The sequence below is a fragment of the Metarhizium robertsii genome (assembly GCF_000187425.2).
Source record: "Metarhizium robertsii ARSEF 23 chromosome Unknown MAA_Scf_4, whole genome shotgun sequence".
Lineage (NCBI taxonomy): Eukaryota > Fungi > Ascomycota > Sordariomycetes > Hypocreales > Clavicipitaceae > Metarhizium > Metarhizium robertsii.
In genome coordinates, this window is record NW_011942182.1 from 411,496 (window position 1) to 427,025 (window position 15,530).

Below are 15,530 nucleotides of genomic sequence, written 5' to 3' on the forward strand. Positions count from 1 at the left end.
TTGAGTTGATCGCCACCCTGCCCGTGTCGCCTTGTCCCTTTTCCGCCATGACCGCCAACATTCCCGACACACTTTCCGAGGCGCTAATGGAACCCTTCACTTCCCAGCCGAGTTGAATATCCGCCATGTCGCTATTCTTATGGTCAATTGGGGGCCCGTCCGCCGGGCCGGAAAGCATTCAACTCACGTTTCTACTTCTCCGGGATGAAGAGCCAAAATGACTGTTTCGCGCTTCTTCTGCTGGCATCGTCTCAACTCGGCCGCCATGTGTCGCAGCATTTGGTTCAGCGCGCTCTTGCTCGCAGCGTAGGCTCCGAACCCGTCCTCAAATTCCAAGAAGCGGGCTGTTGACCCCGAGTCGGACGAGATGAAGACCATCTTGGGGGGCGGAGAATCAGGACTCAGGTCAAGCAGTTTTTGTGCACAGATGATGGGCCCGATGGTGTTGGTATGCAAATGAAGCGCAAAGTCTGCAAACGAGATCTCGGTTGCTCGGTTGGGATACTTCAAGACGCCCGCGTTCAGGACGACATTCCCCAGCTGGATGCCTTTATTCACATGTTGCTGCATTTTGTGGATAAAGTCCTAATAGGATCTTGTTAGGCTTTCCTTGACTCTGGTGGGGCGGACTTACGGTGATGCTTTCATCGCTCGAGACGTCGCATTGCTCGACGATGCATCGGTCTTGAGCTCCTTGCGAGGCAATCAAGTCGAATAGTTTTGGAGCGGCTGACACATTGCGCACCGCGGCGATCACTGGCTGACCGGATTCTAGCAGCTGCTTGACAAACTCCAGGCCGATTCCTCGAGAGGCGCCTATAATCACCCAGGGCTTGCCATCCATATTCGTGTTGGATTCCCTTTAAAGGAAACGCTGGATGTCGAAGATGAAACATGGAATGCAACCACCTGTTCAGTTCGTCGACTAAGGACTCCACCAGTTAACCTTGAGATTACCCCGCTTGAGACAACATGGGATGACAAGGGTATGGGAGCGAATATGAGGTGAATAGATCGACTCTAACCCTTCACAGGAAGTGGCACCACAATACCGTTCATCTTAAACTTCACTCGAAGCCTGTCTCGAAGGCACCCGAGAAACTGCCACAAGGACAGCTGGAAGTCGTTATTCGTCGAATCTAGCATTGCCGTTACGAGTAATCATGGGGTCAACCAGCCGACTCCCCAGCTCCGACTCTCCTGCATGTGCTTTGTACCTCACCCAGCCTGTGCCAGAAGAATGCACCCAGATCTGATCCGACACCGCGGCCTCGTGGAAGGACTCGGTGACCACACTACTCTACTTTGCTGAAGCCCAGGACCTTGCCGTGGCACCTCTAGCCGAGGACAGAGGCATAACCACGTGGATTCTCGTACCTAGCACGGCGCGGAAACGCGTGGTGATCCTGCCGAGCCGGGATCACATGCTGTGGCATATCCGAAAGGAAGACTTTGTCACAGACTACATTTTCGGGCAGAAGAGCGCAAAAGGTGCCATTGCCGGGAATCCCGGAAAGCAGGTTTGGGCGGTCTGGGTGCGTCGTTACACGGGCACCCGGGTCATCATGACGACGCGGAAGAGCATGTCTGAAATGTGATGTTCTTTACGTCCTGCGCATCGTGGTGGAAGGTGATGAATCTGCCAACAAGCCTGACGAGGGTCAGTTGGCGCCGCTGAGAGATGCCTACGCGGAGCAGACGGCGGCGCTCAAGGTCGTGCTGCAGGCCGCTCAGGCGGAAGCAGCGGCGTGGCGTCTAGACGAGGTGAACTTGTGAGAGGCGTCGCCTTTGGGGAAGAGACTTGTCGAGCAGAGCGGCCTCGATGGTACCTGGGTTGAGCGGCAGGAGGACGGCATTGCGTGTGCGCGGTGGGCGGGCGAAGGACGTGATGGCATAGACGAGCCTCCTGTTTGGCTCAACAATAAGTACTACGTATGGTGCTAGGGGAGTACTATGCAGATTGGTTCTCTGATTCCTTTAATTCTCGGTCAAACTTGAGACATTTCCGCAATGGTTATCGTTGCATAACTGAGCTTGGGAGGAAAGGATGCAATAACAGCGGGCCTTGGCCAAGTAACCTCGTCATCACCGTATAAGTGTGCTCCTTGGGCTCTTGACACTGCACAAACTTGAAGGCTGGATTACTGTTTACTTGTTGATAACTAATCCGAAGTGCACTTGTCCGGTTGTGTCCTCCGTGCTGTCCGATGCACTACGCTTAAGCATATCAAATCACATCAATTGATGTTTAACCGACCATCAGTTTCCCCAGGAACTAGAGTCTGGCCCTCTTGGAGTCTCAGTTGATAGGCACTTCCGCATAAATGGATTATGGACAAACCAAGCCACGTAGAAGCTGAGCACCGCGTGAGCCAGTCGGCCAAGTATAAAGCGCCTCAAACCTCCAGTTCATCATAGAAACTATGCACAACAGACGCCGTCTGATGAAGAAGATTCCAGTAGACTAATGCGCGTTGTACCAGTCACCTAAATAAAGCCCAAGTGACTCCTGCGTCCATTTGGCACCAAAACCCAACCTTCCTCCATGCAATCCCCCCCAACTCCCTTCTTCGTATCCCGCGCCGAATGCTCCGGATACTTGTGTATATTCTCTATAGCCCAAACCAAGTCCCTCCCCAAGGCAGGCGGTATTCTACCCTCGCCACTCAAGGTCCCCAGGCCCGCAATGTCAAACAAGTACCCCAAGTACTCGGCCGTCTCGCCATTTTCCCACGGAACATCGTGAAACTTTGCACCCCGGGACGTCGTCTTCTCCGCCTGCTGCACTTCCCACGCCTCCTGTTCCTCCCGCGACGGCAGCGGGATCGAGTTTCTGTTGGACCACAGCCGCGCAAGCGCAATGGCCTGGTACTCAAAGCTTCTGAATGTCAACGTCCTCGGAAGTCCCACGATACCGAGGTTAGAATAGTCCCGGAAGAAGGTGTGCCGGTAGCTCTTGACCAGCTTGTCGGCTTTATAGTCCCACAAGGGCTGCCTGTTGGCCTTTTCATTCCAGAACGGAAACGAAGCCTTGTAGCCGGTGCAGTAGATCACCGCGTCGACATTATCCAGGTATGTGTCGTCGGCGAATACGACTCTGCCGTCTGGTTGGAATTCTCTAATGGTAGGTTTCCACGATATTCCGGGCGGTGGTTCGTCGCCATCCCACTTGGACTTGGAGCGTCGGGATACATGGACGGGGTGTTGGGCAGCAGAGACCAAGTCGGCGGCGACGTCGTGGCCGGAGGCGGAGTTGCCAACGACAATGACTCGTTTGTGTTCGTAGAGTAGGGGCGAGCGGTAGAACTTGGAGTGGGAGACTCGCCCGGGAAACTTGGCCATGTATGCCTCGAGGCCGGGGACTTGCGGTACCTGTCGCTGGGTTAGCTTTCCGCGTGCTTCCATATTTTTGGGTGCTAATTGAATGCGTACATAGGGAACCGAGTAGTGCCCATTAGCTAATACCACGGCGTCGTAGAACTCTTCGCGCCACACGTCAAGGTTTCGGGTGGCGTCGTGTTTCCGGAGCGTCAGCTTCCAACCTCTGGCGCCGCTGGGCGCTGGCAAAGACACGCTCGAAAGATCCTCCACGGTCGTGTTTAGCTCTAGGAAGGAATCTGTCTGGTGGATGGCAAAGTAATTCTCGACATATTGCCGGGCGACGTAGTGTGGCACAAAGGGGCCGTATGCAAATCTCGAATCGGAGAAGCACATGGCTATGTCAGGGACATTTGTTCTAGTTGTATATTCAGTGTCAGGATTTATCACAGGACTCAGAGGAGTCTCACGTCAACATGTTGTAAATAGGCGTCGCAGTCCACCGCTCACGCCGGATGTGGGGGGTAATTTGAGGCAAGTCATGGGGGATATCTAAAGGTTGGTCGGTTTCGGTCGGTAGCTTTCCCGGATACACGGGATGATTAGAACCTGGATCTTCATCGTGTATCCTGGCCAAAGGTTAAAATAAAAAGCCCCTATACATCTCCGAGGACTTGGTTACAAACCAGGTTCCACCAGCTGATTCTCGGCGTTCAAAGACTCGGATTCGATCAAAGTAGTTCTCAGCTTTCAGCGCAGATGCTGCAATTGCACCTATCAACTTGACGATTAGCCCAGCACCGTTGCGTAATGTCAAATTCAGAGGCAGGAAAAAGTACCAGCGGGTCCGGCGCCAATAATTGCAACCGATTTGATGTCCGACTTAAGACCATTCATAGTATAAGTATGCAGGCAAATACGAGAGATTCCAAGCGCGCTTACAACGTCTCAAAGAAATGCACGACATGGAAATACACGCCCACGGCTATGAGAAACAGCTGCGGGGAAGGGGGATCGAGCTCACATATCAGTACTTAGTCTTGCAACAGTTGCACATGGTCTTTATGCCGATGCGGTCATTCTGTGGTTATCGCGCGTGGGAATGCGCCATATTGGTCGGTATTGCATCAGACTCTCTTTGACCAATCCGAATGGCCCTGCCTGCTCGTCGCCGCGTCCTAATCACAACCCCGGATCATGGGCTATTGCATTTGTCATCCGAGACGGAGCGATTGCGGGTCTCGGAATATCGCTGCAGACTGCTGCTCCGGTTTCACCAACTTCATCCATTGCCCCAGCTTGTTGATGCCCAGGTTCGGGAGACGATCGAAACCATGGCGCGCGAGGGTGATGTAGAGAGCCAAAGCAATCCTCAAGAGGAGACACCACTGCTAAACGGCGAGCCGTCAAGTCCGAGGGTCGATGATCCCGAGTCCGAGCCCGGGAGGGGTAGTTGGAGTTACTGGAGACTATTTTGGGCCGTACTCGCAGTTGTCGTCGCCATTGTTTTTATCAAGGGCTGGATTGATGCGGGCAGCGACGTTGATGTTGGTCTATTCGCGACTTGTAATACGCCCATCTATCCTCAGCTGACGCTTCTGCTTGCATCATAGTTTGATTTGAAGCATGCACTGAAGAAAGCGCTCGGCGGAGGGCTCAGCGGCGCCGCAGCCATGGTTTTACAAGTTCTGCTGCTAATGGTACATCTTGTCCTCATACATGTCGTCGAATAAGAAGATACTGACAGAAACCAGCCGCTTCGCACGATAATGAATTACCAGTACCGCTTTGGGACCTCGTTTACGACTGCGACCCAGACCCTATATCACGCAGGAGGACTCGGTCGCTACTATCAGGGTCTCACGGCTGCACTTGTTCAAGGTATGTGGCGCAAGCATATTTTGAACTGCTCAAACTGCCAAATAAGCATCTGGGAACTAACTGGCAATCATCTCAGGTCCCCTTGCAAGGTTTGGAGATACCGCTGCAAATGCCGGCATCCTTGCCTTGCTACAGTCCAATTCATACTTGAGACAATTGCCCTCGCCTGCAAAAACAGTCTTTGCTTCTCTTTGGTAGGGATATGATTTTCAACAGATGTAGTCCTTGACGCTAAGACATGTACCAAGTGCTGCGGGTTTCCGGATGGTCCTCACTCCCATTGATACTCTAAAGACAACTCTCCAAGCACAAGGATCCAGTGGAATCGACTTGCTGCGCCAGCGATTCCAGAAATACGGAATTGCGACACTGTGGTGGGGAGCATTTGCTACGGCGGGAGCAACCTTTGTCGGGCATTATCCGTGGTTTGCTACGGTAAGCTGAACTTTTGAGTCAAAGACGTTAGCCTCCAATTACTCACGTGCTGTAGTATAATCTCTTGAACGAATCCATCCAGGAGCCGCCAAAGTCGGAATTATTCCTGTGGTTGCTGCGTCTAGCTTTCATCGGATTTGTCGCATCCCTTATTTCCGACTCCGTGTCAAATTCCTTGAGAGTCGTCAAGACATACCGTCAAGTCAACGACACCCAAGTCTCATATAGTACGACTTGTGCCTGCTCTTCCAAATGTGTCTTGTCTAATCATGGTATACAGCCGAGGCGGTTAAGCTGGTGATTCAAGAGGATGGAGTCCTCGGACTTCTCGGACGAGGCCTCGCAACCCGAATACTATGCAACGGTCTACAGGGCGTCTTGTTTTCCATTTTGTGGAAAATTTTTCTCGATATGTACGTCTGGCCCTGTTCCAGTTATGCGTTGTCTGACTAGCTAATGCTTGATGATGCAGCTGGGAAAAGACGACCAGCTCCTAACACGCCGACTGCGGACGGTCAAGGCGACACTCTAAGCGCCCACACTTCATCGTTCCACATTATCTGCTTTACATGGTAGCATATTTTCCAATTTATTGCCACGAATCCCTTTCTCTGGGGTTACTTTACTGTCATTGTCAAAAGGTGTGTGAATTGGTCAACTAGATCAAGGTTTCTCGATGCTATCAGCATTGTCAGCTTCGTACCGTAAATTACACACGTATCTACTCATGAAATTTGCGCTCAATTTGGAGTTGAAATCTATAGAGAAACGCCTGCACTCCTCCTGTCATAATTTAGTTTGTTTCGGTTGCCAGTCCTTCTGACAAGGTGAAGCAAACCTCGTCGACATCAAACTTGTGTTAGCATTAAGGGTGTTTTCAGTCAAGGGCGAGAGTATAAACTAATAAACTAGAGACAACCATATCAGAATGTAGTTAATAAGAAACCGGTTCAGTGAGACCATCTCTCTACAAAGTTCATCGATGGTAGCTGAAGTTGGCGAAATTATAAGACAACCGGGTGGCCGAGTAGCAGGTCTTTGTGACTAGCTCTAGAATCTACGTCTTGTAGCAGTATAAGCAACGTAACCAAAGATTATGTCTAGCACACTTTCAATATCCGCGGGACGCTCCTCATCAACATCCGAGCAGACTTGGAACTGCTGGTGCCACGCGGCAACAGGAACTATAATAGCTTTGGGACATGGCATAGTAGTATCATCTCTTTCTATACGTAAAGCGCAACGAAGTTACGTGCTAGTAGTAATAGTCCCGCCTTGGCCGACCGACCTTACGTTCCAGCTGAGAAGTCCATGCAACGATCAAGAGCTCTCTTTGTCAGAACGTCTAACCCCAAGCTGGCAATCCCCAGTTTACTTATTACCTTGGAACAAAACATCTCATGTAGCTTGGAGAAAGGTTTCCGTGCAATTGATGGCATCCTTTATCATAGAACTCTCCTCCAGACTTGTTATGGTTATCGCAGTTTGAAGTCCTATCGGCTCATTTTATCAGAGACTAGTAACAGATGCAGCGGTCCTCAGGAGTCGCTACCGGTACTTACGAATACAGGCTGCATCGGAGCTCTTTCTCAGGGTAGGAATAGAGGGACCTATTTCATCGCCAGTTAGTTTCAATATATTCAACGAAAAAACGTCTGACGAGACGCATACCCAAAGCCTTGGATACTGGTACAATTCCCGCTATATAGAAAAGTCGGAGATTCGCTTGTACAATTCGCATCCTTATGAAGATCGGCCTAGAAAGAATGAGCAATTCCGAAGAACGAGCACATACGTAGAGGCGATGGAGCACACACAAGAACTGCTAGGTGCGGCTTGTGACACTGATCCGCATTGGCAGCCGACAACATTGCGAGGACCGGGAAAATGAAGAGGCGCATTTTGACTACCCTTGATTTGAGGACTGGTTTCAAGTAAACTTTGAATCAATTTATTTGAGCTGATTTGCAATGCGATTTTGCAATGGGGCCGGCAGGTTGCCGCGCTTTTATACTTGACTACAGCGCAACGTGTGTAGAGCGGACTAGCCGAGCACAGCAACCATTCATCTCTGCAGACTGACTCTCGACAATCCAATACCCTTTCAGAATCCAACTATGATCGACAGAAAGACTCAATCAACTACGCACTCGTATTTTCCCAGGATCGCAGATAATGTCATGTGCCCCCGGGCCCTCCGGTGAGGCTGGCGGAGATGTCTTCTTCCCACCCCTATTCGGAGAGATGAATGTGTCAGGGACATTGTCCTTGCAGAGCTCCGAGCCTCGTTGACCGTTCCAACGTCGAAGAGTCGCGCGTCGACGTCGCCGTCACGAGCGTATGGCCACCGGGCGAGATAATGACACATCCATCTCGTCGCGACGGACGCGCCGGGTATCAAGTCCAACGTACATTGGGCTGATGAGATTTATCAAGAGTGCCACCTGACTCTGCCTCCGCGCCAACAGTTGGTGGAGAGCGACGCATGGTGTGTAGTACAGCGCGTATCGCTGCATTATGCTTACCTGCCTACTATAGTGCAGAGTTCATGGGAGTATTACAACCTCGAAAAATGCTGCAGGATCGCCAAAATACCACCCGTTTATACCACGAGGATCGGTAACACTGCTTGCATGTGGTCATGCTTCGGATCTCGGCAGCGTATAATCGTGTTGCCGCAAACGGTCATCATCGGGCGGTCGCTCGATCATTCCAAACTACAAAGTGGTGTTGGAGGATGCTACATAACCTTCGTACCATCTATCTCGTGTCACTAGTCATAGCTGTACCCGCTAAACGTGGACCGGGCTGGCAGACTTGACATTTTCAGCTCACTAGAGGTTGCTGATGTCAGCTTCTGCGTGTCCAATTTAGCCCAGCTACGTAGTATAAAACTCAGGTGGCCGAGGGACGAGTCAGGACAGAATTGTAGTGGCTGAGACATCAGAGGTGACATATCCACTGGAGCGCTGACATTATTGCCTTGCGATATGTCATGGACTCTGGGCGCAGTCGGCAGAGAGGGAGCGACATTGTAACATTATTTTGAAGCTAAAAGATCAGGGTGTGTAATTAGTAACAAATTTGGCTCTTTGTTTTTTTGTACTAAGGAGGAGCCCATTGGTCACAATCTTTAATTCCACGCTCTCAGTGATTTAGTGTTGCTGGCTTTCATGGCTGAATGTTGATGACAGAATAACTACTGGGATGACGCAGACGAGTTAGGCCTACAAGGGGAACTTGATTAACCTCTAAGCCTCTTTACCTTCTCCCTTTGTGTTTACTAGTACCTCGCTGCACCCTCGCGGTAAGCCGACTCGAAACGCCTCCATAGTTTGTCTCTATTATTCTGTTGAGTGAAATATGATGATTACAGCTGCTATGGTAACAATACGTAGGCGTGTACAATTTTTGCGCCGTGGCTTAATGCATAATTGACTCAACACATGTATTCACTTCAATGTTTCTCTTACACCAAAACAGCGGGGCAGCTTATGCAGCCAGCGCTGTCTGCATCTGTACAACCCATGCATGATTTGCAACATGGTGCTTGAAGTCTGAAACGGAGAGGTGATCCTTTTTTTAAGTTCTTTCTGTTATACTAACCGAAAGTGGAGGAAATTCCGGGGTTTTCGTCCGTCTCTATCTCTCCTCCAAGTTCAGCGAGCCAGGATCCTAACAAGACCGGAGGCCTTTGACACTAAACGCCAGCTTCCAGACGATGTCTTGGAAAGATCAATATTGTAAGATTCCAAATATGAGCTATAGGCAGCTCGCTTGCAACTTTAATAAAAGGACCAGTTCCCTGTAAATGCGACCCGTGGCTGCTAACGGTAATACGCGCCAATTAATCAGACTGTGGGAGGACATTTGACTTCCCGATACGCTTACATGTACCTCGAAGCCAAGGATACAGCTGCCTGGAGGCACGTGGCCTGCACCTTGGTGTGTGGGAATTGTTCGTGTTCCACCGTGTAGTAAATAAATGAACCGATAATTAATTAGCTGGCCCTTGAATATACACGTCTTAGAAAACAAGATTTCAACGCAATAGCTCTCATGCATAGCGACGAATAAATGTACTCGTGATTTAGACAGTAGCAATTATATTTAGAGTTTGATAGTATTTCGATTTGCTTCTCGTCCGCCTCTTCTGCCTTTTATTCTATTTAGATTCCTACGCAACCTCCTCTTGAGATATCCGGGATCGGGTACTTGGCTATATTTGCAAGTGCCAAAGCTACTGCAATGCGTCAGGTGGGGGATTTTGAGGGAATTTTAACAAAGTCCACGTTGTACGCTGGTCTAACGATGCGGGTGTTGAGCAATTCGCGGCGGTTCGTTCCTCAAAGAACGTAGGCCCGAAAGTTGAAACACCCGATAGCCATGATTATGCATGCAGATCCAGACAGGATGACGTACAGTAGCGCCAAGGCTGAAACAAGAACGGGAGGATGTAACCTGTTGCGGCTATAATGCTCAACTCACGCGTAACAGCCAAACGACTTGGCTCCTCAGACCATGCGCAACAACGCGGCCGCCGTGCTCGAAGCCCGTATAGTCGACAACGTCTCGGACCCAAGTACTTGATTCGATTGAACAGCAGTCTGCCTGCTGGGATCTGGCTTGTCTCCGAAACGAGACATGATCAACCTAGTCGCGATGTAGGATGTAGGTGGGCAGTGGTTCGATCTGAGTCAAGGATGTTTGAGTTAAATGGACATGAACCAATCAAAGGCTGCGAATCTTGCGACGCGGCTGTCGGGGAAATAGCCCGATTCGGCGCCGGAAATTTGAAGTCTATTGTCCGGGATGTAACCATGAACGACTGGAGAAGCTCCACTGGGCGCAGTTTGAAATTGTTACAGCACAAGAACTACCTTGACCAGCTGATACAGAGAGAATGACTCCATATATGCATTCACAAGAAGTCGTGGCGATGGACTAGTTGCAGAAGGAGCGGTGTTCTCACCCAACTTGATGCGGAGAGTTTTGGAACAGGCCGCCCGCGATACATTCATGCGCTGATTCATATTGTCTATCACGCGTCCGATGTCATGTCGGCGCATATGTAACTTGATCCATGTCACATTCATGCTGTGCACACCAGGCCTTCGCTTTTCAGTTGATCAAGATGGGGTCAAGGGGATAACTTGGTTCCTTTATTGAGTACACAATCTGCTCACCAATACCAACCAAGAGCTTACTACATTTAAATGTGTTTTACTCTGACACCATTCACGTGCTTATGACATAGAGTTCCAAATGTCCCGCGTCAGATACCGCCATTTGTACCATCGAATAAAGCATGATGCCATGTTCAACTCATCTTGAGCACCATTTCTATCATACTGGGGGAACAAGCGAGGCTTCTCCCTAGTGACTTCTAGTAGTGAGCACACTTGGGCTGGCATGAATACCAAGCTCGTAGCTATTTTAAATACTAGGACCAACCATGGAGATGATCAACTTGAGACGCTGAATAAGAGCTCGGGACGTTTTTTTCAGCCGTCACTTGCTAGGTGTCAATGTGTTGACAGCGGCGTTCCCTTGCCCTCGTTAATATGCTGTCAATGCACGAACTACTAAAACTCGCCGAACCCTTGCAGCATAGCCATCTCTCCGCCAGCGGGGCCAGCTGGGGGTATGATATGCCTGAGTAGAGAATGAAACACCTACTTTGGGCTTTTTCAGTACCGATTGGGCTGTGTTGTCTTGTCTATGTGAAAGCTGACCATGTGTAGACCCAGGTGCCACGAGTCGTCGCCATATAAAGACTCCCGACTTTTGTCTGCCTCCATGTCGTTGCCTCTTGGGCATATCATAGTGGTCCATTTCTAGATGAATTGCACCTTATACTTGGAAAAGAACAACTAGAGCCAACATGAGACTTACTGGACTTGTTACGGCTTTGAATCCGGCCACGGTCGTGGCCTTGTCCATCAGCGGCCGTGGTTCTCCTTTGGAAGCCCGAGAAAGGCCAAGCCTCGCCCAGACTTACGAGAATCTCGCAGCGCTTGATGTTGTCAACGGCACCGGATGTACAATCAACGGGGACGAAGTGCCTGAACAGAGGCGCGCAGACACAGACAGGAGCTGTGCCAATCAACAGCAACAGGTCGACTCGGCGCTTGCACAATGCATCCAGCTAGCAAAGAGAGCCGAGCAGGACGCCAAAGACGGATCACCTACTTTTCAGCAATACTTCAAGACCAACGATGCCAACACCCGCAACCGGGTGGCACAATCCTTTGCCAAGATTGCTGCTGGCTGCGGCCATGATGGGAACCAACCCATCAAGGTTGAGTGCACCCCGAATGAGCCATGCTTTCTTCCGCAGAGCGGCAACTTGGAGCTGGCGGCCGTGGCAACCATCACGTCGGGCACTCCGGGGTCGATTCGGCTCTGCCGCAGTGCCTTTGACATGCCCGCGGGTGGTCGTCAGCGCCGTCAGAACCAGGGCCAGGGCTGCGGAAACACTCTCACCAACTTGGACGAATTGTTTGTACACGAGATGTCCCATACGACAGTGGCCACTGGCGATATTGCCTATGGCAAGCAAAAGTCCAAGCAACTTGACACGGACAGCAGTCTAGAAAATGCTGACAACTACGCGCTCTATGCCGGAGACATTGCAAAGAATTGCAACGGCGCCGGAACAGGTAATGGGAACCGGCCGCCAAACAACGGAGATGACGGCGACAATGAGTCTCCCAACGGTGGGAATGGCCGGCCTCCTACCGGCGTTCCGGGCAACACCGGCGGACCATCAAACAGACCTCCAAATAACAAACCTCCAACTGGCGGACCATCAAGCAGACCCCCGAATAACAAACCCCCAACTACCGGGCCGTCGAATGACTTTCCCGGTTTTGATAACCAGATCGACAATGACGACAACTTTCAGTCGGGAGGCAACAACAATAACGGACCGTCAAACAAACCCCCAACTAACGGACCATCAAATAACGGACCTTTCAATAACGGACCTTTTAATAACGGACCTTTCGATAACGGACCCTCCAATAATGGACCCCCGAATAACGGACCCGATTTTGATGGCCAGTTCTCCAATAACAACAACGTCCAGCAGGGAGGGAACAACAATGACTTTGACCTCGACCCTAGCATTATATCTGAAATCCTTGGATCCAACGATTTTGAGGTGGTCCCAGCTGGAAAATAGATGAGATAGTCTTGGCCCAATCTGTATCTTCAATTATACTCGCTAGTTTGTACATGCGTTATATGTATGTTATTTCATTATGACTCTGGAGCGAGCACGCGGAAGAGGTCGGTTCCTGCTTCCTGGTAGCAAGCAGGACAAGTACAATTTCAACAACATGGACTTTACTCGCAAATATATCATGCCTCGACTTTCAACATGTTTCTATGCCTGCGCGCTACCTGGTGGGCTGTGATGATGAACGTAAGATGCCACCCGATGATGTAATTCCCCATGGGCATTGGAGGTAATGTAAGTGTTTTGTCAAGATAAGAAATTTATAATTCGTATCTGATGAACTAGGAATTTAGCACTGTGCAACGCTATACATATCATCACACTCGAATATTTATATCACCAAAGACAGATCCTGGCCAGTCTGGTGCTGGGTACGTACTGCAACAATGCGGAACCCCTGTTCGATCTACGACAATCACGTCGGCCTGGCCAGCGCTGTGAGAAGGGCTTAAAACAATATTTAATTTCAGCTAATACTTCGGTTCAATATCAAAGGTCCTTGGTTCTCCTCCAGGCCTCGAGGGCTAACAACCCTTTTTTATATCAAATCACAGTGAGGAAGCGAGCATAGGCCCGAGGCCTCCACTAGGTCTCGAGCCCTTGTCCAACTATCGTCATGTTCAAGGTCCGGCCCGTGCCTTTATGCCAACGTGACATCCGTGCAACAAGCGCCACGTGGGCGGTGGCTTACTGACCATCCCCCGGCTTCCATGCAGCCAGAACTTTTTTCACCTCGTGTCAACTCCTCTGACACTCACACAACAATTCTACCAAGCATTCAGGCGGACACGGCAACGGCGTGCGTCACATCCCATCCCGGACAGATCTTGACGGAGCACACAACCATCAGCCGGCAAATAATGGCACGCAACGAAATCTGCAATTTTTCTGTGACTTCATTCTAATCAAGGAAAAAATTTCAAATAAAAACGGAACAACTGTCAATGTACCAACATCGTTCGCGTCCTGCGCTCCGTCCTGTCCAACATACTGGCGGAAAAACGTGCCGAACCGCGACCACGCACGAGTGGTGCGAATGACCGCGCGACGACGAAGGCGAACGCGATCCCATAACCATTGACTTTGTCATGAACTGAAGAGATAATTTCCACAAAGCAGGAAACAGAAAACAAAAACATAAACAATCCGATATCCAAAACACGATCCCCCGCAATAATGTGCCACAAGGTCTCCAGTCGATTCCAGAAGTCATCGTCGAGCCCCCTGTCTATGACCAGCCCGTCTTGACGACTCAGTAGACCTTGCATTGACTTCGTCTGGCCGAAAATGAAGATTGAAGCCGTCCCGGCAGCATATGTATTTCGGGACCCACCACTCGAATTCCCAGAAGTCGGCCGACCGCTCACGTTCGGGCGGCTTCTCAAAACCCAGAAAACCCAGTGTCTTTGTAGAACCACCTGGCCCCTCAGCAGCCTTGACCATATGAAATTGCGATACAAGGATGGGGTTAAATTTTTGATTTTGTCCATCTAGATGTAGTTTGAATCCGAATACACAAACCGGTCTGCTGACGTTGCGGCGGAGTATTGCATAGGAGAGCGTGACAGGGGGGGTCGAGTATGTAATGGTCGCAATGTAGGGGGCAATGCCTTTTCGAGATATGCCGTTGAAAGGAACCCAGCTCCCATGATCAAATATGTCCTTTAGATTGATGCCAATCTTGTCTTCGACATGTGCGAGGGCGAACCGCTCGTCCTCCGGGTATTTGCCAGTCCACGCGTAATGACGGGGAATCGTCTGTGGCCAGTACGCTTTGATGTAGTCGAAGTTGTCATTTCCGCGACGATAATGCTCGTTGCTGATTGCATCCGGGTTCAATGTCCCGGGGCATATGCCGTAGCATCGGGGATCATCTTGCTCACCGTCACTGGGGTTCGTTTCCTCATCGTGGTCCAAATTCGTTTCCTCATCAGGGTCCAAATGTGTTTTCTCATCGGAGCCCAAATACGTTGCCTCATTGTGGTTCGAATACGTTGCCTCATCGTGGTTCGAATACGCTGCCTCATCGTGGTTCGGATACGTTGCCTCATCGGGGCCCAGATACGATTCCTCATTGACTTCCGGAATGTTGAAGCCGAGATTTTGTACGGATGGGATGAGGCTTTCAACGTGGTCCAAATTCGTTTCCTCATCGAAGCCCAAATACGATTCCTCACCGGAGTCCGAAACCTTGAAGCGGAGGTCTTGTTCGTGTGAGACGAGGCTTTCGTCTCTTGAGACACCCTGTCGTCTGTATCGGATCCTCGGATAGGACATCTTGGTGCAGTGCGCGTGTCTAGCACAGGGCGTCGATCGTGATATAGTTTGTCGAGAAGAAGGAATCGCTTGCTGATTCGCGATGCAGTGCGACGAGAAGACAGAGTCGCTTGGTGGTGATTGGTGATCAGTGTGTCGAGAAGACAAAGTTGCTTAGCGATTCGCGATGCAGTGTGGTGAGAAGACAAAGTCGCGTGGTCATGGCACAAACCCGCGGAAAGCATAGAGTTTATATACCCGAAGAGACACCACAGCCAGGCAGCTGACCAAGAAACTGAACATGTCGTCTTCATGTCCATACCCAGGATCAGCCCAAGTGTTCCTCGTGTGTTGGTTTACAGGGGCCATGTACGACACCGAACATGGAATCAACATG

At 50.4% G+C, this 15,530-nt stretch overlaps 5 protein-coding genes across 5 annotated transcripts; 2 read left to right on the forward strand and 3 right to left on the reverse strand.

The window, feature by feature from the left end:
• Positions 1-183: 183 nt before the first annotated feature.
• MAA_09482 (3-oxoacyl-[acyl-carrier protein] reductase) lies at positions 184-844 on the reverse strand (the record flags this gene model as incomplete). Its single annotated transcript, XM_007827480.1, has 2 exons — positions 184-585; positions 635-844. 2 exons carry the CDS (start codon positions 842-844, stop codon positions 184-186), a joined length of 612 nt encoding a protein of 203 aa, XP_007825671.1.
• A 1,643-nt stretch (positions 845-2,487) lies between these two features.
• Positions 2,488-3,714, reverse strand: MAA_09483 (dimethylaniline monooxygenase (N-oxide forming); the record flags this gene model as incomplete). The annotated part of the gene is made up of 1 exon (XM_007827481.2): positions 2,488-3,714. One exon carries the CDS (start codon positions 3,712-3,714, stop codon positions 2,488-2,490), a length of 1,227 nt encoding a protein of 408 aa, XP_007825672.2.
• A 938-nt stretch (positions 3,715-4,652) lies between these two features.
• Positions 4,653-6,131, forward strand: MAA_09484 (mitochondrial substrate carrier protein; the record flags this gene model as incomplete). Its single annotated transcript, XM_007827482.2, has 7 exons — positions 4,653-4,865; positions 5,073-5,199; positions 5,276-5,393; positions 5,448-5,634; positions 5,690-5,861; positions 5,915-6,047; positions 6,107-6,131. The coding sequence occupies 7 exons, from the start codon at positions 4,653-4,655 to the stop codon at positions 6,129-6,131; spliced, it is 975 nt and encodes a 324-aa protein (XP_007825673.2).
• Positions 6,132-11,518: 5,387 nt separating this feature from the next.
• MAA_09485 (Deuterolysin metalloprotease family protein) lies at positions 11,519-12,820 on the forward strand (the record flags this gene model as incomplete). The annotated part of the gene is made up of 1 exon (XM_007827483.1): positions 11,519-12,820. One exon carries the CDS (start codon positions 11,519-11,521, stop codon positions 12,818-12,820), a length of 1,302 nt encoding a protein of 433 aa, XP_007825674.1.
• Positions 12,821-14,086: 1,266 nt separating this feature from the next.
• Positions 14,087-15,154, reverse strand: MAA_09486 (uncharacterized protein; the record flags this gene model as incomplete). The annotated part of the gene is made up of 1 exon (XM_007827484.1): positions 14,087-15,154. The coding sequence occupies one exon, from the start codon at positions 15,152-15,154 to the stop codon at positions 14,087-14,089; it is 1,068 nt and encodes a 355-aa protein (XP_007825675.1).
• Between the last annotated feature and the right edge of the window lie 376 nt (positions 15,155-15,530).